The sequence below is a fragment of the Eleginops maclovinus genome, chromosome 12, assembly GCF_036324505.1.
Source record: "Eleginops maclovinus isolate JMC-PN-2008 ecotype Puerto Natales chromosome 12, JC_Emac_rtc_rv5, whole genome shotgun sequence".
Classification (NCBI taxonomy): Eukaryota; Metazoa; Chordata; class Actinopteri; order Perciformes; family Eleginopidae; genus Eleginops; species Eleginops maclovinus.
The window spans coordinates 9133993-9156451 of record NC_086360.1 but is presented as its reverse complement, the minus strand read 5'-3'; the positions used below and the strand labels follow the sequence as shown (position 1 = coordinate 9156451).

At 40.0% G+C, this 22459-nt stretch overlaps 1 protein-coding gene across 4 annotated transcripts in view; it reads right to left on the bottom strand.

Moving 5' to 3' along the window:
- Positions 1-112: 112 nt before the first annotated feature.
- Positions 113-22459, bottom strand: part of taok3a (TAO kinase 3a) — a 67814-nt gene continuing 45467 nt past the window's right edge. For all 4 annotated transcript variants that reach the window (XM_063897327.1, XM_063897328.1, XM_063897329.1 and 1 more), the window contains exons 12-21: positions 19319-19486; positions 18037-18234; positions 15051-15188; positions 10226-10462; positions 9100-9228; positions 7876-8079; positions 7201-7440; positions 5892-6104; positions 4857-5039; positions 113-1475 (exon numbers count right to left, since the gene is read on the bottom strand). In XM_063897327.1, coding sequence (XP_063753397.1) covers positions 1314-1475; positions 4857-5039; positions 5892-6104; positions 7201-7440; positions 7876-8079; positions 9100-9228; positions 10226-10462; positions 15051-15188; positions 18037-18234; positions 19319-19486 — 1872 coding nt within the window. In that variant the 3' untranslated portion in view covers positions 113-1313. The remainder of the gene's footprint in view (positions 1476-4856; positions 5040-5891; positions 6105-7200; positions 7441-7875; positions 8080-9099; positions 9229-10225; positions 10463-15050; positions 15189-18036; positions 18235-19318; positions 19487-22459) is intronic.

Sequence of the window (22459 nt, the reverse complement as noted above, 5' to 3'; positions counted from 1 at the left end):
CTCCTAGTACGAGGATGATGTGTGAATGAACTTGTGTGACAAAAATAAAGAGGGTTTCATCCACCAATTTTTCTTAATATTAAGACATATATATATAACAGAACACCCTTAGTTTGTGTGATGAGCACTTTATTTACAAATATAATTAAAAGCTCTGACAGATTCATGCTTTCTTTTAACCTGGAAAAAAAATTAAAGTGCATGCAATAATAAAGCATCATACTGTTCTGGTTTATAAGAAAATACACAGCTTGGGAGTTGTGTAAAGCAAAATAAAGAAAAGAAAATCAGATTGATACATGGCTGAACCTCAAATACTATCTGAGGAGGGGGGAGGGAAAAAAGCGGCTTTTAAAAATTCTTTTTTGATTTGAGTGACAGTTAAAATACAATACGAAAATAAGTAAAAGCTCTCCATAAATCCTTCTATACACAAAGTACAAGTCCCCCCGTACCCCCCATGAAGCCCTTTGTGCTAGCTGGGAGTTGGAGTTTATTATTATTATTATTCACATTGGCTGCCATCGCAGAGAAATCAGTCAGTTCACGAGTACCATGTTTCAACCTCCCCTCGGTAATAAATTCACCCATCACAATTATCATGAGCGTACCTGTATGTACACGATGTGTGCGTCTCAAAGTATCAAATTATTCAAATTTCTCATAAAAATGTCCGAGGTGAATAAATACAAAAAAGTGTTGAGGGACGCAGTGCAGACTGACGGCTGCGGAAGGATCAGCTGTTTGATATTTCGCTTTGAGACGTTTGTTTTTTTTGCATCACTTGAGACCCACAAATTAAACTAAGCAAAAAAGAAAAAGAACCACTTTGCAAAATGCATGTGTGTGGATGTCGCTCATCCGACCGCCTTCGTTTTTCTCTCCCTCCTTCTCTCGTCTTCCACTTTAAAGTCACAACAAAAGTGTCATCATTGCACAAGAAACAAGAAACACCGTGACTACGTTATCATTTTTCTTACAAAAAACATGACAACTACAGGAAGTTATCCAGCATATATATATCTTTTTGTCATCTTGTGACACCACGAGAGGCAAGGAGGGGGAGGAAGTTCAGGTGGGTTTGGGAGGAGGGGGAGGGGGCATTAAAACCTGCAATCCACTTTGTCTGAGCGGCCCCCGGAAAAGACACACCGAATTCTGTATTTTTGTTTTGTGTGTGTTTGTGTGAGGGCGTCAGCAGCAGTGAACACCTGCACTGTCAGGTAGAAGGAGTAGGGGGGGGTTGTATTGAGGCGGATAGACGCCTGGGGGTGGGGTACAGCGAGACACAGCAGCTAGGGGGACGCAGCCCCTCATCTGTAGTCATCCTTGGGAAGGTCCAGGGTGCACAGGTTGCCGAAGCCGAGCCGCATGCTCTCCATGTCGAAGGCGTCGATCTCGCGCTCCTGCCGCTCCAGCAGGTGCTTGATGCGGTCGGTTCTCTCTTTCTGAATGGAAACCAGTTCCTCCTCGATCTGCGGGACACACAGGGGGTATGCAGGGTTCATATATTGAAGGAGACTTTAATTTGCTTATTTCTATTTCAGTAGTCATTTGTTTATCAAAACTGAAGCTACATTAAGGCAGTGAAGGCGTAAAAGCTTGGGGGCATCTTCTATCCAAGGTTAAAATAAAAACAAACACCTTTTTGTATGTGATGTTCTGTACTATCTTGTCTAAAAAGATGTAGAAACAATATTTGACCAGTGTCTCAATGTATCATAAAAAGCTACACTGTCAAAATTATTCTATAAATCCTCCTTCTTCATCAGGTCAAACGGCAGACTGTGACTTGGGTTGTAAGAATAACGTGAGTGATACTAAAGATAATGGGCTCGGGTAGTAAAACATCCATCAGTGATCGATGATTGGAGCAATATGACACAACTAAACCCAGGATTAAGAATATGACAGTGTCTTCCAACACACATCAATTAAAAACATCTCAAATGCAGTGGTGTAAAGCAACTAAGAACAATTTTGAAGTACTTGTACTTTACTTGAGTATTTACATTTTATGCAACTTTGTACTTCTACTCCAGTACAATTCTGAGGTAAATCGTGTACTTTTACTCCACTAAATGTATTTAATACCTTTAGTTACTTTGCAGATTTGGATTAATGATGTGAAACGTAAATCAACACTTAAATAAGTCTTTAGTTACACCTAGAACAAATCCACAAGCTACCCTGCAGCATAAAAAGTCATTCAAACTAGCTGTGCCTTTACCAGCTTTGAAAACACTTTAATGATCGATAGTTTTAATAAATATAGTAGTACATATAGTATATATTATAGTGTATATTATTCTGAAGTTGACCAATCTTAATAATGACTACTTTTGGTACTTAAGTTTATTGTGATACTTTCATACTTTCACTTGAGTAACATTTGAATTGCCGGTCTTTGACTTTGACTGTGTTACTGCTACTTTGACTCAAGTACCAGTACTTGTCCCACTTCTGCTGAAATGTAAACAATATGTGAGCTGAGTATTGTTTCTTTGGCCAAACACTTTTAGGAAAGAGGCAGGCTTAAGTTGTCCTGTCCTGATGAGTGCAACAGGAAAGTGAAACAGACACCCTTCCAGAATGATCTCCACCGTCCTGACGCAGAGGTGCTATTAAGCAAAATGTATCACACTGATGTTTGTGTGTAACAGCAGTTTTTTGACATAACCTGTTTCATAAAAAGGATGAATATTTCATGAATGTTGTTGGTATTTGCCAGACGCAGATGCAAATAAATACATGCAGGTGTTGTGCAGTTTAATACACTACAGTACTAACCGGAACCTCTGATACAGTCCTTTAAAATGACACTGCAGAGTTGATCAGGGTTGTTTCCCTCCCTTGCAGGTCTATTAAATCCTTACTAAATAAGGAATACTATGGTAAGCGTCAGTGTTTTGTACCGTGCGGGTGACAGTGTGTTAAGTTGTGTTACTTAGGATCAGTCATGGCAGGAGTTGTGTCTGCTGGATGTCTCAGATGAACCCCCCCCCCCCACACACAACCCCCAGCAAACACATCCACAGGTGCAGACAAAGCACTGCATGGCGCAATACGGCAACTACTGAGCATGCACAGAAAACTCCCGACTCCTGACCATGAAACCGAACCGGAGGACAATAGTGCCTCGGAAAAACCATGACATCATCCCGGTGCCAGCGAGCAGATCCGCAGGCAGCCAGGAGATGGCGTCAGACCCCCGTGCAGGTCTGGCAGAACTGGATCATGAAGGCATTGCAAATGTCTCTTCCCTTTGTTGTCGGCGTGCTGTTTACTAGACTGTGGTGATGACGTCGGTCACTTTGGAAAGAAGAGTAGTTCTAATCTCAATGCATGTGGTGGGCAGCTTGTGTTAAAAGTCACAGAAAATAAGAATTGAGGAGCGTCATGCAACCAAATCGGACGACACAGCTTGATAAAACTGGGTCAAATATGTGCAGAGTAATTTAGAATTTTAACAAAGTATGGAAGATAGTTGGCAGCTTGCAACGCGGCTGCTGATGTCATAATTAATACCACTTTATGAGTGATAGGTATTACAAAATAAAAGGATGGGAATGTTCCAAGGTTTGGACACACAAAACAAGCTATAACATTAACTGTATTAATTGTTCGTAATTATAAACAGACCAAAATGTCGTAGTTAGAGAAACATTGTGTTGTCTAGAGATTTCATCACCATTAGGGGTGTGTGGGAGAGAACCGGTTGTCGGCTCCCGGCAGGAAGGCATGCCACTGTCATCCCCACCTGTGGTGAAGGAAATCTGTGTGTGTGTGTGTGTGTGTGTGTGTGTGTGTGTGTGTGTGTGTGTGTGTGTGTATGTGTGTGTGTGTGTGTGTGTGTGTGTGTGTGTGTGTGTATACTCATGGATGTCTGTATGTGTCGCCTTTCATGCCCGCGCTGCCTGCTGAGGTGGATGCAAATGTGTATTTGGACCTGTACGCTTAGCCATGGAGGCGCCGACCTGTTTATGTTTTAATTTATAATTCCTCCCTCTTGTGTGAACACCTTAGATTATTTATTCCTGTGAATGCAATAACTGTTACGTTTTGTTTTTGTTTATGTCATCTCATGCAGGATGGTGTCATTATGTTAAAGTTAGTGACTGTTTTCTAAAACAGTGTCCTTTTTCAGGACATATTTAGGTGATCTATGACCCTGAAGGCCACGAAATACATAAAAGGTTTCAGAAACGTTTTTTTTGAATACTTGGCTCTCATTGATCAACTGTACAATCAGTATTCCGTTAAAGCTACTAACACAGAGCGCTGACTATTTATTTTAGCTGATGTGATAAGCAAGATTTGGTCTCAATTATTGATTTATTTGGCAGTAATGGCATGTAATAGGCCAGATAATTTAATTTAATAGTGCGTAAAACAGAGAAAAAGTGCACTAACATTAAATTGTGGTGGTCTTAAAATCTGTTAACCCTAATTTAAAACCGTATGTCTTTATTTTGAAATCTAAGGTTGCATCCTGTTTCTCTGTAGCAGTTTCAATGAGCTAAATTACTAGTAATTTCTTTCTCTTTTTCAGATATTTCTCAGTGAAAATGAGGTGAGTGGAACGATTGGACGTGTGTTGATACTCAAACTGGTGGGGGTCTTTAAGTTTATTTTTTACATGAGAGGAAACTCTTTTTCTTCAATATATTATTATTATATATTTTTGGAAATCATGCAGCTATGTGAATAAATGCTTTAAAATGATTGCACTTTTAAGAAGAATTGTGAGAAACATTTCCTTTGTTGTGTTTCAATGAAGTTGTCATAATTGAATCCCTACAAAGAAAATACATCAAAAGTGTCCTTTAAAGAGACGAGTGTTACATTCTGCACACCTTTTGTTCCAGGTGAGCCCGGCGCAGCGACACCTTCTGCTCCAGCTTCTGCAGCTCGCGCTCGTGCTGCGCCTCGGTCTGCATCTTGATCTTGCTCTGGTAGGCATTGAGCAGCTCCATCTCCTGCTGCAGCTGCTGCCTCAGGGCCTGGCACTCGGCTTCCTGGGCCTCGTCCAGACGCAGCTGACACAGGCCACCATGGACCGCAACATGGGAGAGAAGGGTAGATTGAGGGAGGGGGGGAGAGGGTGTGGGTACATTGATAAGACCCCAAGAAAAAAAAAGAGAAAGAAAGAGGGAATAGAGACAGAGAAAACCAGGGAGCGGAGGGGAACGGGTGAAAGAAAAGTGAAAGGGCGACATAGAAAGAAGGGGAGGGGGTTTGAAAGAAATACAGAAAGATTGTAAATGAAGGTGAGGGGAGAAAAGGAAGACAGGATAAGGAGGAGAAAAAAACGTAAAATTGTGAGCAACAGGTGAACAGAAATACCTCGTAATCCCCTTTAAAAAAGTCTACATTTCTTATCTTAAACAGAGGTGTAAAGTACATTTACTCAAGTACTGAACTTAAGTAGAATTTAGTAATTTATTTGAATATTTCCATTTTTTAGTAACTTTGTAAATCTACCCCACTACAATTCAGTGTTAAATCATGTACTTTTACTCCACTACATTTATTTAATACCTTTAGTTACTTAATGTACATTTGGATAAATGATGTGAAATTGATAACACTTTAATGCATCACTAATCAGAACATATCATATATATTATTCTGAAATGGACCAATCTGGAGAATGAGTACTTTCACTTTTGGTTCTTTAAGTAGATTTTGATGCTGACACTTTTGTACTTTTGCTTGAGTAACACTTTGATTGCAGGACTTGTAACAGAGTATTCCTACACTGCGGTACTTCTACTTTTGCTGAAGTATAAGAAGTACTTTTCCCACCTCTGACCCTGAATATTCCTTCCTGCCTTTAAAAGAGAAAGAAAACTATTTCGAAAACACGGTATGATGTTCTCTGCACTCACCGCCTGCGAGGCCATCATCTCGTTGATGCTCTGCTCGTATTGCTCAGCCAGGATAGCCAGCTTGCGTGTCTGCTCGTCCTTCAGCGCCTTGAGCACCGTCTTGTGCTCGGCCTTGGGCGTCACTTCCATCTGGTGGTGGCGCAGGGCCTTGTACTGCTTGGTCTGCACCTTGCATGTGTCCTGGAACTGCTTCTTGATCTGCAGCTCCAAAGCCTGGTGGAAGAAACAGACAGGAAACGCTATGAGAAGAGGACGTCTGCAGATTAAAGAGTATTATGTTTTTATTTGAAGGGTTTGTTGCTGTTCTCCTTCTAGAGTCGAGCCCTGAGAAATCTGTCGCTGAAGTTCAGAACAACTAAGTACATTTATTTACTTGAGTATTTCCATGTTATGCTACTTTATCCTTCTACTTGGCTACATTTAAAAAGCGGAACATTTAATTTAACTCCACTACATTTATTTACCAGCTTTAGCTACTTTTAACAAAATGCATCTATAAAAATTAAACTCTTTAAGTCACGAAAGAGTCAAATTATTACAATACTTTGTTTTGTTACGGTAAAAAAACCTCGATACTGAATGATATTTCTTCTGTGGATAGTGTCTGTATTATACTGTATGTTTTTATACCTGATTTATAGTGTTTCCAATTTCTATATTGCTATAACATAATGTTCATATTGTAAATACATTCATTTATAACCATCACATGTGTATATAAATATTTATATTTATATTAAACTTTCTGCTGTTTTGCACTTCTGGTTAGATGCTACATTTCCTTGTCTTAAGTACTTGCACTCTGTGCAACGACAATAAAGTTGAATCTAATCTAATAATTATATACACACACATAAAGGCAATTTTTAAACTAAATTATTACTTTTACTTTTTATACTTTAAGTACAATTTGCTAGTAATACTGTTGTACTTTTACAAGTAGGCTTTGAATGCAAGACTCTTTCTCCTGAAGTTTAAAAGGTTTAGAAAAAGCCAGTGGGGAAAATGCATCTGCGTTATCCTCACAAGCAGATTAAACTGAAATGACGCTCAGAGATGACACATTTAGTGTGTTCTTTCACCATTTTTTAAAAACTAATTTGTTACATCCACATTGCATCACTGCTTTATCAAAAATCTTCCCAAAGATAGAGACGTTGCTCATTGCTTGCGCCATCCTAGAGGTGGATCCAATTTGTGATTTAAAAGACTTCAAAAATTCATCAGCGTTACATTTCCAGCACCTGTGACTCTATGACAATACCACATCTTTAAAAACATAGATGAGAAACGTTTCTTCTCGACTCACTTTGAGGTTCTTGGGCTGCTGCCGGAGCTCCAGCACGTGTTTGCGGTGGAGTTCGCGCTCACGCCGGTTGTTGTACTCAATCTGGTTCTCCAGCTCGGTCTGGTGCTGCAGGCGGATCAGGTCCATGCGCAGCTTCTGCAGCGTCTTCAGCTGCCGGTGCTCCAGTTCCTGCATGGACTCGTCGTGGCGGATCAGCATGGCGTGCTCCATCTCTTTCTGGGTCTTCTTCTTGTTCAGCTCCTAGGAGGAGACATGCAGAAGAGAGGGGAATGATGTAGCAGTAGGTGCTATTAGTTAACATTGTGGGTTCAAAAATTACTTTTCCTCTGTTTGTTTCAGGCCTAACATTTGCTGATATATTCAACAGGTTAATAATCAATACATATCACAAATTCAATCTTTTCCCATTTGTTTAAACGTTTTTTTATTTATTCAATGAGAACATTAAAAGTATAATCTAAAATGTAACTCAGAGGGTCTTTTAACTTTATGTGGGGAAAATACCAATAACCATAAGACTTCACATTTAAAGAGCTTTTCTCTGTAATAATCTTCTTACACTTCACAGCTCTAAAGACAATGGGTGTATTCAGGACACACTGGTGTCTAACACTGTTGGTGTATATCAAATTATTAACGATTTATGTAAACAATAACTTTAAGGTTCTTTCGCACCTCTCTGATCTGTTCCTGCTCCAGGTCATGCCTCTTAATCATGACTTTGCGCTTGAAGGCGCGGCAGTTCCTGTCGTAGAAAACTCTCTGCTGGGCAAGCAGCATGGCTTCCTCCTCGGCCTGGGAATGCTGCATGTTCTCCTTGTGCTTGGACAGACGCTCCTGCTTCTCCTTCTTGGGTGTGCTGTGGTCCTCATTCATCTCCTAAAGTTCAAAAGAGAGAGTTTGAGGAACTATAAATGACTTGTTTTGATAATGACAGGTTAACAAGGAGAGTAAGGGTTAGTACTGTGCCGGGGCCAGTTATTAGAGAATTTAAGCTATGATTTGCTTTATTTGTGTATGCAAATATGACTTTATCTGGCTTAATATAAACAAGGGTACGTTTAGGAATAGCCATTGTGGGATGTTGAGGAGGAACGATCACTTCATTTTAGATATTAAAACCAGTAAGTGGTCTAAAGTAGAAAATGTCAAAACTATGTATTACACATGTATGTTTTGAATGTGACAATAAACACTGCTTCCATAAACACTGGCAAAATGAAGAATAGTGTTCACAATATCAAGTATTTGAAGTGAGAGCATACGGCAAACTCCAGTTGACCTTCTGTCTAGAAACTACAAATGACTTTCATAACCAGAGGCGGGTTATATGCTTTCTTTCAACCAAGACTATCCCTCATCGGTATGAGTTCCCTTCCTCTTTCATGGGCTTTAAGGTAATCTATAACTCGAGCTAATGCACTTAGCACATGAGCCTGATCCCCGTTCTCTGTGGTGTCTAATTCCGTTATAGCCCTCAGTTGGTGGGAAATATCTCTGCCTGCCAGCGATGCTTTCTTTTAACTGTGCTGCTGACCTAATTTTGGTCACTTATCTTGTAACTGAAAACACAGTGTTTCGCACTCCCAGCCCACAGGAGTATTCTCTGGACTCAGTTAGAAGGCTGTGGAGGCACACAAACGCCACACTGTGCGTATGGTTTTTGTGGGTTTCCTTGTTTGTGTCAATGTACATGTGTAGGTACAAAATGAGTAGGCTGAGTTACTCATCACAACTTCCAAAAGAGCGCTTTTGGAAGTACTGAATGTGCATGTTGGTGTGGAGGAGGGCTGATTCAACAGTAAACAGCATGCTGGACCATGTGTCACACGCGAGAGAGGCTTACAAAAAGGAGCTTGCTAAAGGAGAAAAAATGAAAGCAACAAAAAAGCGGCACACCTCCTTAATCTTTTCCTTGCAGAGTTTGTACTGCTTCTTTTGATTATCCAGGAAGGTGGTCAGCTCCTTCTTCTGCTGGGCCACAATCTGCTGCTGGAACTTCTTCTCATCCGCCAACGCCGTCTTCATCTGGGGGACACATGAGGGAAAAAGGAGCGAGGGGCCGTTAGCTTAGCAGCTGAAAACAGCCTACAAGTTAACAGTTAACAAATAAAGTCCAACACTAACTAAGCTAAAACAATAAAACCAAGGATCTTATGTACTAAAAGATACATGAACCTTCTTAAAAATGATAAATGTTTTAGTCATGTTTCAACCAAAAGTGCCTATGACTGATGAAAGGATTAGCTATTTTCCTGTTTCTTTATAATTTAAAACTGAATTCCTTTTAGTTTTGGGATGTTTGTCGGATAAAAAAAAAGTAAGATGAAACCTTGAGGTTTGAATTCACTTCATGTCATTTGCTGTTGTAACTAATATCAGATTGTATCAATTAAAAGGAAATTACAATACCCTCAAATTGGTCTTGATAGGCGATTAATGATGACAGCGCAGGAGTTTGACTCCAGGATGACAAAAAATCAGCATGCTTCAATAAAAGCATTTTTAACAACAGCTAAAACCAATTTTTCCAGACAACAGGCCTGTTGATGCTTTCTGCTGCAGCCTCTGTCTAGCGTCCTGTTGGTCTGGCTAATTGACTTGTCACTCTCGTGACATTGTGTGTTGATGTTGCTGCATGCTGGTCTACATAAACAGATGTCTTATCTCCCTGGCTGGGCCGGCAAGCTGCGTGCTAATCACAGAGATATGCAGCTAGTTTTTCAGAGTGTGACATTCTGTGACACACTTCTGCTCTTGTGTTTCATTCTATGCATCATCAGTGGCAGCAGTGCTCAACACAACTTTCCATTGCATTCAATGCAAGACTTTGTGGTTCAAAAAGATTTTTTTTCAAGACATTATTGCCCTTTCCTCTGGCAGCATAAGATTTTTAACATCATGGCCTCCACTCTTTCTCCACAGACCTTATCCCCCAGCAAACTGTTGCATGGCACATGTTGCTCAGCACGATCATCAGGATTTAGGGGTTCCTATAAGCTTCAACACTCTTCAAATATCCCACCTCCTTCTCAGAATGCACGGCGTGGCGCTTGGCCAGCTTCTCCAGCTCGATGTAGGCGTTGTTGGCCTGCGTCTCCACCTCCTTCTGCAGCTTGAGCCGGTGCTCGTCCATCTCGGCCTTGAGCTTGTTCTCCAGGGCGATCAGCTGCTTCTGGTGTTGCCGCCGCATGCGTTTGTAGCCCGACATCTGCTCCCGCAGCTCGCTCTCCTGCTCATGCTCGTGGATCTGCTTGGTCACCTGTGGAGGGAGAGAAGTTAGGAAATGTGATGTCCGACTTTTGATCAGACCAAAATAAAATAATCATTTAGGGAAACAGAACAGTTCACAGGTTTTAAAAGGCATGTCCCCGGTCATTTCTGAAAAGGCAAACATTAAAAACAAGATTTAGTTTTTTCAAAAAGAGCTGAAAACAGGAATTAATAAATTCAGTTAACAATTACAACTCAACTTCTAGTGTTACATATATGGGTTCTACAGGGAAGACAAAAAGTTATTAACCAGTGATGGAGAAAGCAGGACCTTAAAAACTGAAATACTGTGAAAATCCTGAAGATGAAGTAACAAGTAGAGCCTAACAAAAGCTCTTTCATCTGACCATTGCAAACACAGTCTCTGCAGAGCTCGGGCCACGGAGGATCTGAAACCCCTTTAGGTCAAACAGAAAGAACACATTTACTTTTCTATCACGATACATTTAATCTAAAATAAGGACAATTACGTCTCAACAGCAATGACACCCATCTTCTTCTTTTTTTTTTTTTTTTGCAAAACCTGACAACCCCCACAACACCAACCTGAGGACAGAAAGGGTTCTCCACGTCTAGGTAGTACTCGCTCCGCATCTTCTCATAACTTCCACCTGAACTCCTCAGGCCAAACATGATGGCGAATTTTAGCCAAGTGCACCGGCATCCAGGAACCTTGTGCAGCATCCTATGCCCGACAGAACCCTGCCTGGGCTCCGATGCCACCCTGAGACCCACCCTTACTGGACGACCACCCCCCCTCTCTTCTTCTTGGTTCGTGCCCTGGGCACGCAGCGGCCGAGGCAGGCGTGTGAACTGTGAATGAGGCAGGCCGCCGGCGTGGGCCAACAAGAGCACAGAGCGCCCCTTTAGTTGGGCTAACGCTAAGCGGCGGACAGCAGGTGGGTCACATGAATACCTCATTGAATAGGAGTGAGAGAAGTTGGAGAGGGGGGGTTGCATAAAAAACTGAGGGGAGGGGGCTGGGAGGTGTTTGCAAACAGCAAATGGAGAGTGACTGGGAGAAAGTTGGAATAATATGCAAATAACATGAAAGCGAATAAGAGCATCTAGAAGAGAAAATGGGGAGGGGGGGTTTTGTCATGAAAAAAGGTGAAGGTGGAAAGCCCCACCGCCCCCCAACCTCTCTTAATCTGTGCTGATTAGCTCCCAATCCTAGTCACTTGCTTCGCTGCCACCCGTCGTGCTGCCACAAAGGGCCAAGTCACGTCATGTGACGGCCTCTTTCACACAAGGTGTGTGTGTGTGTGTGTGTGTGTGTGTGTGTGTGTGTGTGTGTGTGTGTGTGTGTGTGTGTGTGTGTGTGTGTATGTGTGTGTGGCGGGGGGTTAAGGGGGGCATGCAGGCTAATGATCAGGGGGAATTAAGCAGCTGATCTCAGTTATTTGCTTATGTTGTTTAATTTCTTGTTATTGAAGCACTGGAAGGACATGATTTGTTGAATAAAGAAAATGCTGTGCTGGTGGTTGAGAGTGAGCAAACCAGGAGGACAAGCACTCACAAATTGTCTTGTTACATTGTTGATGTTATCAAATGAATAGCCACAGAGAGGCAGTTCTGTTTTCACTGGGTGTGAAAACAGAATGCAATATAAAGGAAACAAGTAGAGCTAGTTTCTTTCCTTATTAATATAAGAGTTACAAGCCTTGAACAGAACAGGATACGGCTGCTATCCTGCCAGAATGCAGGGTTGAAAAGAGGCATTCAATTGGCTGAAAATGGATGAGGGTGTTCAGAACATTCTAATCTTTTTATCGCCTGGCATTGTTTAACTTTAATGATACACTTGAGCAGCACTTCTATGTATATAGCTGTTTTGTCATTGAAGAGTGGAAAAAGAGCATGTCTTCTTTCTAAAAGAAGAAAAGAGATGCATCCTTAAAAACAAGGGAAATAAGAGCAGAGAAATGTTATATAATTTTACCATTAGAAGCCTGAACCTGCTCCTCGGGTCTGTCAGGTACGAGAAAAAAGAAGAAGACCATGGCTCTGAATGTTGCTACAGATGTATAGTGACATGTGGGGGAGTCATTTGGCCAAAGAGGGAAAGCAAAAGCCTCTGCAGACCCTTCTTTACTGTCATGTTTCCCTGTAGATGTCGGGGGCTCTGTTGTGTCCCAAAGCAAAGCAACTGCAAAAAATACATTTGGTTTTACCACAACCTCCCAAATCTACATATGAAATATATATTTGAATCAATTTCTGCTACATAAATACATGGAAAATGTGTTGTGTAAGCTTTAGCTGTCGTCTGACGGGGAAAGTGCATGTTTCTGAAACTCGACTGATCTGCTGGTCTTCAGTTGAGCGGCAGATGATGTGAAATATCCTACAATGTCGTCTCTAACTCAGCCTTCAGTCAGTTGACCTATAATAACCCTCTTTCTTTCTCTCTCTCGCTCTCTCTCTCTCCCTCGCTCTTTCTACTGTTTCCTTCCCTCCTCACCCTTATCCCTTTTTCTCCTCCGTCTCCCATGTTTTTCTCATTCTGCTCTCATCTGTCCTTCTCTTCAGTTTTCCCCTTGTTCTTCTTCTTCTTCTTCTGTCTCCATGTTTTACCTTCTCTTCATCAGATTGGACTCTGTGTCACCTCTGCCTCTCTCTCCCTTGTCCTGCTTTGACAGTCCAGATTGAATCTGCACTGCTCTTTTGTCTCACCTCTGTGTGTTTATCTGTCCTTCCCCCTGATATCTGTCTGTGTCTTCCACATCGCCCTTACCTTCACTAGCCAACATCCTATTTCAATGCATCTTTAATCTCCCCTCCATAACTATCATTTCCTCTTTTGTCTTTGCATATTTCCCACTCAGGAATTTGCATACTTGTTTTATGGAGGATGCAACTTGTTCCTGTCGATACATGTTTTCATATTTTCCCTGCTCTTCATCGTCTCATGTCTCTCCCTTCTCTGGCGATCCATCTCTCGTCTAACCATCTGGACCCCCCGTTCGTGTCTCTCCCTCTCCCTTTGTCTACCTGCTGATTCCAGTCTCAGCGAGCCGAGGCCAATCTGAGGACGTCTGCGCTCGGCAGAAAAAGATGATGTCATCTCTCTTTGAGCGCCGGCGGGCAGGACTGGCGCTATCACACAACACAGACACCGTGGCTTACACCATGTCGCCTCTTTTCAAGACTGCCAGCCTCAGTTACAGAGCTGCTAGGTGTCTTAGTTTCTTTTGTCCTGAGAGGACCGATACAAATCTATGAAAATTAAAAGTTGGGTTTTTGTTGTTTTTGGAGACTAGAACCATCACAATTGCAGGTACCTTTGAGTCCCTTTGTGACATTAAAGGGCATTTTAAGGTTTATTTTTTCAAGACTTCGATGTATGGTTTAATTTACTGGATGATTTTATGTTTCAAGGTCTCTCAAATGCATTCCTACTATTAAGAAAATCCTTCTGTGGTCTCAGCTGAACCAGGGACGAGTGGTTGCATAAACGATTGGCTTCATTTTGAGTCAACAAGGCTGGCTGGTATAGAGGCTTCTGAGCATAATAGTGAGAAGGCTTCTCGCAGTGAGACAAACACATTTGAAAGGGAGCTGATGTCAGGCTTATTTCTTTAGTCAGGTTTAATTCTTCTAGCAATGCAGTCATCAATTGATGTATTGCTGTGGACATTTCTGATCTTTTTTCAGGGAGGATCTTCTTTTTGTTGAATGTTAACATCCTAGAATTTCTGCTGCACTGAATCTTAAACTTCCAATGGAGGAAAACTGGCTGTTTCAATAAGGCTAAGAATGTACAGTTGAGTGCGACTACAGATAAAGGCGACCTGTGGTCCATGAAACCACACCGCGCCGGACTTGGTTCACACTCTGATCAAGGTCAGTATTAGGACACACGTCTCCTTTGCTCATGTGCCTGGTTTAAGACCACTGGGTCACGGATGGGTAAACAAACACACTCACATACGCTTACACACAACACCACTACTAGTTACTAGAGCTGGTTTCCATGACAACCGACAGGAAGGGAGGGAGAGAGAGAAGGAGATAGAGAAAAGAAAATATTCCTCCCTCCTCAAGTCAGACTGTAGAGTCAGATCAAAGAATGATGTGTTATCAAGTGCAGGAGAGGAGGAAATAAAAGGAGAGTGGGGGGGGGGGTGACAGCAGAGAGGTAGAGACAGACTGTGTAGTTGCAGTAAACTGGAGACAAAGAGTCGGAGAAGGTGATGACCAACAGATAGGTCGAAAAATATCAATAAGAGGAGCCAAAAGAGAAAAGGCAGGGCTGGTTTTACAACAATTTAAAACTAGAGTTTGTTCGAAATGGATCCACATGTCATTTCTTGCCTGTCGCCACATTTGCAGACAGGTTTTTACAGAGAGAAACAAAAGAGCCCCATGTGTGAGCCCCCTAGTATTCTGCAATGATGTGAATATGACATTCTGAGAAAAAATGCTGCTTCGAGTTATTGGGGGATTTATATCAACACAACTTTCAAGGTGGATGTTGCACAAAAGAATGATCCTGAAACCATTCAAACACATCACAAATGTGTTACAGGTTCCCAGGAAGAGATCAACAGAGAAAGGAGTTTAGGTAAACTAACCAGTGAGGCTGATTTGATGGTGGCAAAGCGGCCCTGGTTCTTGTAGTTTTGGGCCTGGCTGCTCTTGTCAGAGGAGGACGGCCGCAGCCCTTGCCGTTGGTCCCGGTGGATCCCATCGTCCCAGTTGTACTGTTGGTCCTGTGGGAAACACACACACATGGCATTAAGCAAAAGCACTTTGTATTTAGTTCTAAAGTTACAGAGTTTAACTAATAGAAATCACTGTGAACCCTCGCTAATTTAATACTTACATTTAGAAAACATGCACATTTAGACATTATCTCATTAATAATGTGCTAATTTCTGAGAACAGAAATCTACACTTTTCATGAAGTGAGATCAAAGTAATGTTTCTTTTTGTTTCACATGTTTTTACAAAGGGAATGTTGGATAACTCTTTGTATCACTTCATACATTTTAAAGAACAGCCATTAAAAATTCATTCCCAGCATGTTTTAGGAATGAAATGTTCTGTAAATCAGAATATGAATGATACCAAAACAAACTCTCAGGAAACGCCTTCAAAATAAAAAGTTTAGCGTGCGTAAAAGCTACTCAAATGGAGATTTCTGCCTCAGAATATAAGGAAAAAAGTCCCATACATTTTGCTAGACATGTTTACATTACATGACATGTCATTTGTTAGACATCTTTATCCAAAGCGACTTACATACATTCAATACTCTGGGCAAATCCGAAAGAAGCAATTTGGGGTGAAGTCTCTTGCTCAGGGACACAACGGCATGATGACTGAAGTGGGGATGGAACCAGTGCTCCCCTAATCCGAAGACCAGTGCACTAACCCACCGTGCCACAGCTTCCCTACATGTCTAGACACTACAGGTTAAAACTTTCTAAAAAGTTCTAAAAACTAAAATAGACAAAGTGTAGTTAAATAAAACATGTAAATGTGTATTTTAAAGGATTTTCTTTGAACTAGTATCAAGACACGTTATGGAAGCAACATTGCCAAAATGTAAATCATTAAACAGTGCTTATAGATAACTGTTTTTGCGCTGTAGTGTTTTATCTTACAATAATGCAAGAACAAACGGTACTGATGTGAAAATGAAGGTGCTACAAGTCACTTCACACTGCCTAATTTCTGAGTGAAAAACTGTGGCACTGTTAAATCTTTTCAACATCATTCTGTGACGTTTTTAAATAACAAAATTCCCCGTTGATTTGAATGGTACGACTTCTAGACTTCAAAAGGCTTGTTCAGCATTTGATGCTAAAACTGTGTCAACCATAAGCGAAACATCAAAAAATGTCAACACTAACGCCCTCCCTCCCGCCACATTAAAAAATGATTTCAGGAACCGGGGGACCACAGAGTTGATTCATGTGAGGAGGGGCCTTCATCAGCATCTGAAAACACTATGTGTCACTGTCATTTGTTCTCAGCTCAGCCCCTGAACTTGAAACACACTGGCTGTCTGTTCATGAAGTGACGTCCTCATTCATGCACTGTCATATTTACAAAGAGCGGATGAGGAAAGAGAATGAAAGAGCAGTGACAGCCCTCTCTTGACAGATGTTTAAGTCACATGAGAACGCCAGGCATTGTGTTGACCTGTGTGTGTGGGACGACAGAGCTGTAAGCAGGGGAGTGTGTGCTGCTTGTCGACATGTGTACACAGCCTTTGTTCTTGAGTGTGAGCGGTGTTTGTGATGAACTTGAAGCGGTCTGCCAAACAGTGAGGACTGTGTCGATGGTTTCCATGGTTTCAAAGGGGGAGGGGATTACGCATACACTTGAAACCGTAAAAGAAATCCAGAGATGTGTGAACAGAGGCATGTATCCTCTGGTTATGTGTTTTATGTACTCACTGAGTCCTCCTGATTCTTAATAACCCGGTGTTTATCTCTATATCCTAAGGTCTTAAAAATGGATTGGAAATCAATGAAATGTGGAGGTCAGGTAGGCATTATGTAAATGTATAAATTATTAGAGTTTTGTGGTTATCTAGATTTTTAAATGAAGCCATTAGACATTTCTTCTTTTTATTAGACACAAAGAAACACTAATCACTAAGCATGGGACTTGCATAGAAAATAAGTTGGAGCACATGAAATATTATAGGGTATGCTTCTGAAGTTGTCGAAGAGCTTGAAGAAACATATTGTGTAAAAATAAATAAACGTATTTTAACATTATTAAGAAACATTTGTGATGTTTTTTTTCTGTTGCAATCGTTAGTGTTGTTTCAATGGATGTTGCGGGGCTTCAGATCAGAATCAGAATAAAAAAATGTTGCCAGGTGCGTTTACACATACAAGGAATTGGATTTGGTGTATGATGGTGCATAACATAAACAATCCAAGGAAAAAAGTTGTAAAAGTATAGGTAAAAAATATAAAGATATTAAAAACAAGTATTTTGAAGAAACTATTTAGCATTAAAAAAAGAAAATGCTAAAGACAAGTATTTACAACAAATTTAACTAAACCAAGAACCTTGAGTATCAATTGGTGAGCTAAACTTGTGTCCATCAAACTCTGTAAGTGTCTTTTAAAAACACTTAGTTGGCTGCCATCTAAGTAACAGTCAGTTGCTCAAAGAAGTGTACAATAAATATCAAATTAGGGCTGTTACAGCCAGTATGACACATGTGAATCAACTAGTCCTTGTAATGAATGGATATGTTTTTATTTTTGATGTAGCACCCTGTCTCTTCAGGCGGCTGAGCAACAGTAAGCTATATCAGTATTTTTACCCCTTATGACTTTTTTCTGTTGAATTACACCTTATCTGTCTAAGGCCCTTTAATATGGAACAAGCATTTGTTATGTTTCCCTACAATAGTCTTTACAGTTTTTAATAGTGATTTGTTTCTGTTGTGGCAGGGTGGTTAAAACCAGATTCACACTTCCTCTGAATTTAAACTATTTCAAATTGCAGTTTTCAACTTTTAGAAGCACTTTAAAAGGTGTGTATGTCAAAGGGTTTCATTCTGACAACTTAAGTGTGTATAACTTTTACCTTCTTGGTGAGGGGGGAGGATTCCAGGGTGCTGCTGTAGTCCTGTGGGTGCATCATGGTCATTTCGGAGCAGCTGTCGTCCAGCACCTCCTGCATGCTGTTCACACTGCTGCTCTGGCTGCCCGTGCTGACCGAGGTGCTCGGGATGGAGTGGTTGCTTCCCAGGCTGTTCATCTTACAGCTGGCTGCCTCGCTGTCCTGCAAAAGAACATCCAGACGATCACATTCAAAAACACAAATATACCCTAAAGAGTCAGCTCGATTAGATACAGGCGTCTACAAAGCTTCATGTTTAATGAAGTCACCTCAGTATAAGGAAACTAACCTTTAGGATCATGCTAAACTGCCTATTGACTTTAATTTTACTCGTGTGTCATTCTTATGTTATTGCACATCTGTAAGCCTGAGATCTCTTCAGATTAAATGGCTACTCGGTGTGTCTACATGATAAGTATACAGAAGAAATCTGCACAACTATTAGGTGCAGGCGATTCTGCAGTTAAGTGTACAGTAAAAGACTCTATCAGGATTTTATACCCAGTGTTTAAAATGATGGTTCTTTGGGTCATCACTTTCCTGTACTCAGAATTAGTCCTGTCAATCTGAGCTTCATAATTCCGGCCTGTTGCCCCAATCAAGTGAAAAATTAATGTAAAGAAGATAAAGATTACAAATAATCCAACACATTTAGTTCAATTCCTTGTATTTTTTTAAAGAGATGGTTAAACTATTTTCTTAGTTCCAGCCTCTCAAATGTAAAGTTTTTTCAGATTTTCCTTGTTTAACTGAAGTGTTTACTATTGTTTAGCGGGGGGAAAAAGTCAACTTGCCCTCTAGAAAATAGTCTATATGTTCTGATAATGTTTAGACCAAACAATTAATCCATTAATCAAAAGAAGAAAAAAATGGCTGTCGGAACATTTTAGCCTTAGACAATTTATGAAGCCTGACCAAATGATAATTATTCATCTCTGTTTTATCAATGATGTCGCTGTTGGCTTCATCATTGTTGTTGCTGTTTCCTGTACACTGTGGACTTTTAATGTGCGTGTTATCTTTCTATGAAAGTAAAGCTGAAATGAATTTGGTTTTATACAAAATCTATTCAAAACACTTTGAGGTGAAAGTTGGAGGTATGTGAACAGAATTTAAATGGAGATTGACAGTTTTTAACCCCTTGTTTTTACTTGCATCCCTTTTCAGTTACTCCTGGCGAACTCTACGATGTTTGTATCTCTGTATTATTTCTGTAACGTTGATCTTTAAAATTAGGCCTTCCTACCTCCTCCTCTTCCTGGCTCTCTCCCATTGGTCCATTGTGCTTCTCCTGGTAGAGGATCTTCTTCATCTTGCGGTACTGCAGGTTGTCCAGCTCCCGCACCGCATCCTTGGTCCTCTGGATGAGTTCCAGCAGAATGCGCGGGGAGCGTTCCCGACGCACAAAATCATGCTGGAATAAGAACAGGAGGGGGAAAGAGAGTTAGATGATTTGTTGGGTTAGAAGTTATTTAAAAGAGGTGTTGAAGGAGGAAAAACATAGGTTAGACGTTATAAAAATACTTTTTTTTTTTTAAACTAAAACTGTAATTAACCTGTTTCTACTTTAGTCTTTATACGAGACATTTTATAAATGCTCAATTTTACAGAAATATAAATGTGCATATATCTACAAATGTTTTCTCTTTTTCAAAAATGTTAACCTGACTATAGTTTTTAAAGACTCAATGTTAACATTAAAATGCAATTAATATTCTAATTTAAATGTTAATAGTTTTTTAAAAACCTGGATAAAAGTCATGTTTCGTTTTTAGACAACAGACAATGTATTAATTATTCATTTGTCAATTTGTTTAATTACAATTATGTTTTACCTTTCTAAAAAAGTGTATCATCTTGAAGATATTCCTTACAGCCTACATGTTGACATTGAAAGGCATTTAACCTTTTGATATTATTAGGCTAAATTGTTAACATCTTTAAGAGATAATGTAAAAAAAGTAGTGTTTGCTGAAAAGGATGTAGGAGCTTTAAATAATCATTAAAAAGGATGGCTGCAGGACTTTTGAGTTTTTATATGCTCTGTTCTCAAAGATCTCATACATTGTGATTATAGGATATCTCATTTTAATGAAATATTTGAATGCCTGAAACTTTTCTCACCCAGTGTGTTTTAAAGGGCAGCACAACAGTGACTATCACTAGAGGGCGCCTGTCAGTTGCTCTGCCCATACTGGGAGTCCCAGCATGCTTCATTCTGTAGTACACTGAACACATGATATCTGTGAAAGATTGTCCATAAAATCGAATTTCATAAATACTCATAATCCTTTTCAGTCCAATTAATGATGTCTTAAGTGTAATTCCCTTGGCACCAAGTTAAATATTTTAAATATACATTGTACAACCATAGAGTAACATGCTTACAATTAATTAGCAGGTTTCAGGCTTTTAATCTGAATCATTTAGTTGTACTTTCTACTACAAATATTAAACTCTCATTGGAAGTTGGATGTAATTACATCTTTGGGACCCCATTGTATTCACACTGGATGTTTTAGCAATGTTAAAGTCCTACTTAAAGATATTCCTCTAACAATAATATTACAGAAATGGTCAGATTTCTTTAAAAGAAAAACTATTTGTTTTCTAGATTATTTGTTATTTTTCCAACCCAGTTTTACACTAATGTGCTGTGACCGGTTCTACTGTAAGGAACAAAACCTTCCTGTAATTTATTGTTAGGTGTACTTTTGTGGAGGTTGAGGCATTATGCATTTATATAATTAGTTGTTATATCTTACATAAGCAGCAGGTCAGAGTGGGTGTGCAGGGCTGGTGGGGTTTGGGTGAGAATGACACGGTGAGAATGTATGTTTTTTAAATTAATTGTATTGAACTGCACTGACCAGGATGAAAATAAAACACTCCCCTGCTCTTCCACACACACACACACACACACACACACACACACACACACACACACACACACACACACACACACACACACACACACACACACACACACACACACACACACACACACACACACACACACACACACACACACACACACACACACACACACACACACACACACACACACAGAGACTCCCCTTAGTCACGCTCATTCATAAAATATGTTGAGCTAAATCCCTGATATGTATGCAGCCTCAGAGTACAGGACTATATGTACTGTATAAAAAAAAAACAGGTCTATTTCAAGATTTCTGTCGCCGCACACCTTCCTCTCCATGTGACAGATTCTGGTGTAATGGGTTAGTCAGGACACCAGGGAATGACATCACACTCTGAAAATAGAGATGGGAGAGATTTGTCCCGTTTTCTGACGGACCTTAACCAGAGTGTGGGTGGTCCCCCCTCCCCTCTCCCATCGACCAGCAGGAAGTAATCTCTGGGATTCTTCCTCATTATACGGTTAGAATGAGGCGACACAGTCTGAATTTAAACTGTTGCATCAACAGCTTCTTCTACCAAAAGTACTAATCCATTCTCGGAGATTTACTATGTGAGGTATTGTGATGTTGAATGTGAGTGCATTTAAGATAAAATACTAAAAAGGAAGACTTTTGATGCTTCTTTAGTGTTAATAAAAGTTATTATTTTTATTCAAACTCTATTATTCTCCATCTTATGTTGGACTTTATTATTTTATCATAATTTTTTGGTTTTCTTTTCCTCCTTCCAAATTATGGCATACTATCCCTGATTTTATGTTCATTGTTCATTATTTTACCAAAGGTGCTACACAAACAAAATGCATTTAACTTATGATTATCATTTTAGTAATAAATGAATAGTTCAAGATTATTTTTGAAATATCCTTCTTCTCTTCCTTTCCAGGGGTTATATTTCATATCACTCATAGCTGAAATAGTGCTTGAACCAAAACACAGTTAGCTTAGCCTAGCATAAAGACTGGAAACAGCTAGCATTGCTCTTCTGGCGCTAGCTACATATGTATTTAACAGACAGCGTCAGTCTTGTCATCTGACTCTCACAAAGAAAACAAATAATATGACCAACTATATTGAAAAAGGCATAAAAGAGATAAAATAAATTGCCATTGACTGGTTCCAGCTTCTGAAATCAGTGGATTTCCTGCTTTTTTATTTAAATATATTCATGTAAATTAAACAATATTTGAGTTTTGGGCTGTCTGTCCTCTTGTGCTCTAGGAAAATGATTATAGAAAATCACTGGAGATGTCTCTGCTTTGCTAGTTAATTTATGGATTAAAAAAGGAAAACCCTAAAGAACAACAACACCGAGAGCTAATTTTAAATGTTAAACTGCTTATATTTTTCAATTTTTGTCTGCACTCATAAAAGGTCAATTAGAGTTCATATTATCCCTTACTTATATAATTACTATTACTCTTAATAAGGTATACAGGGAGAGGGTG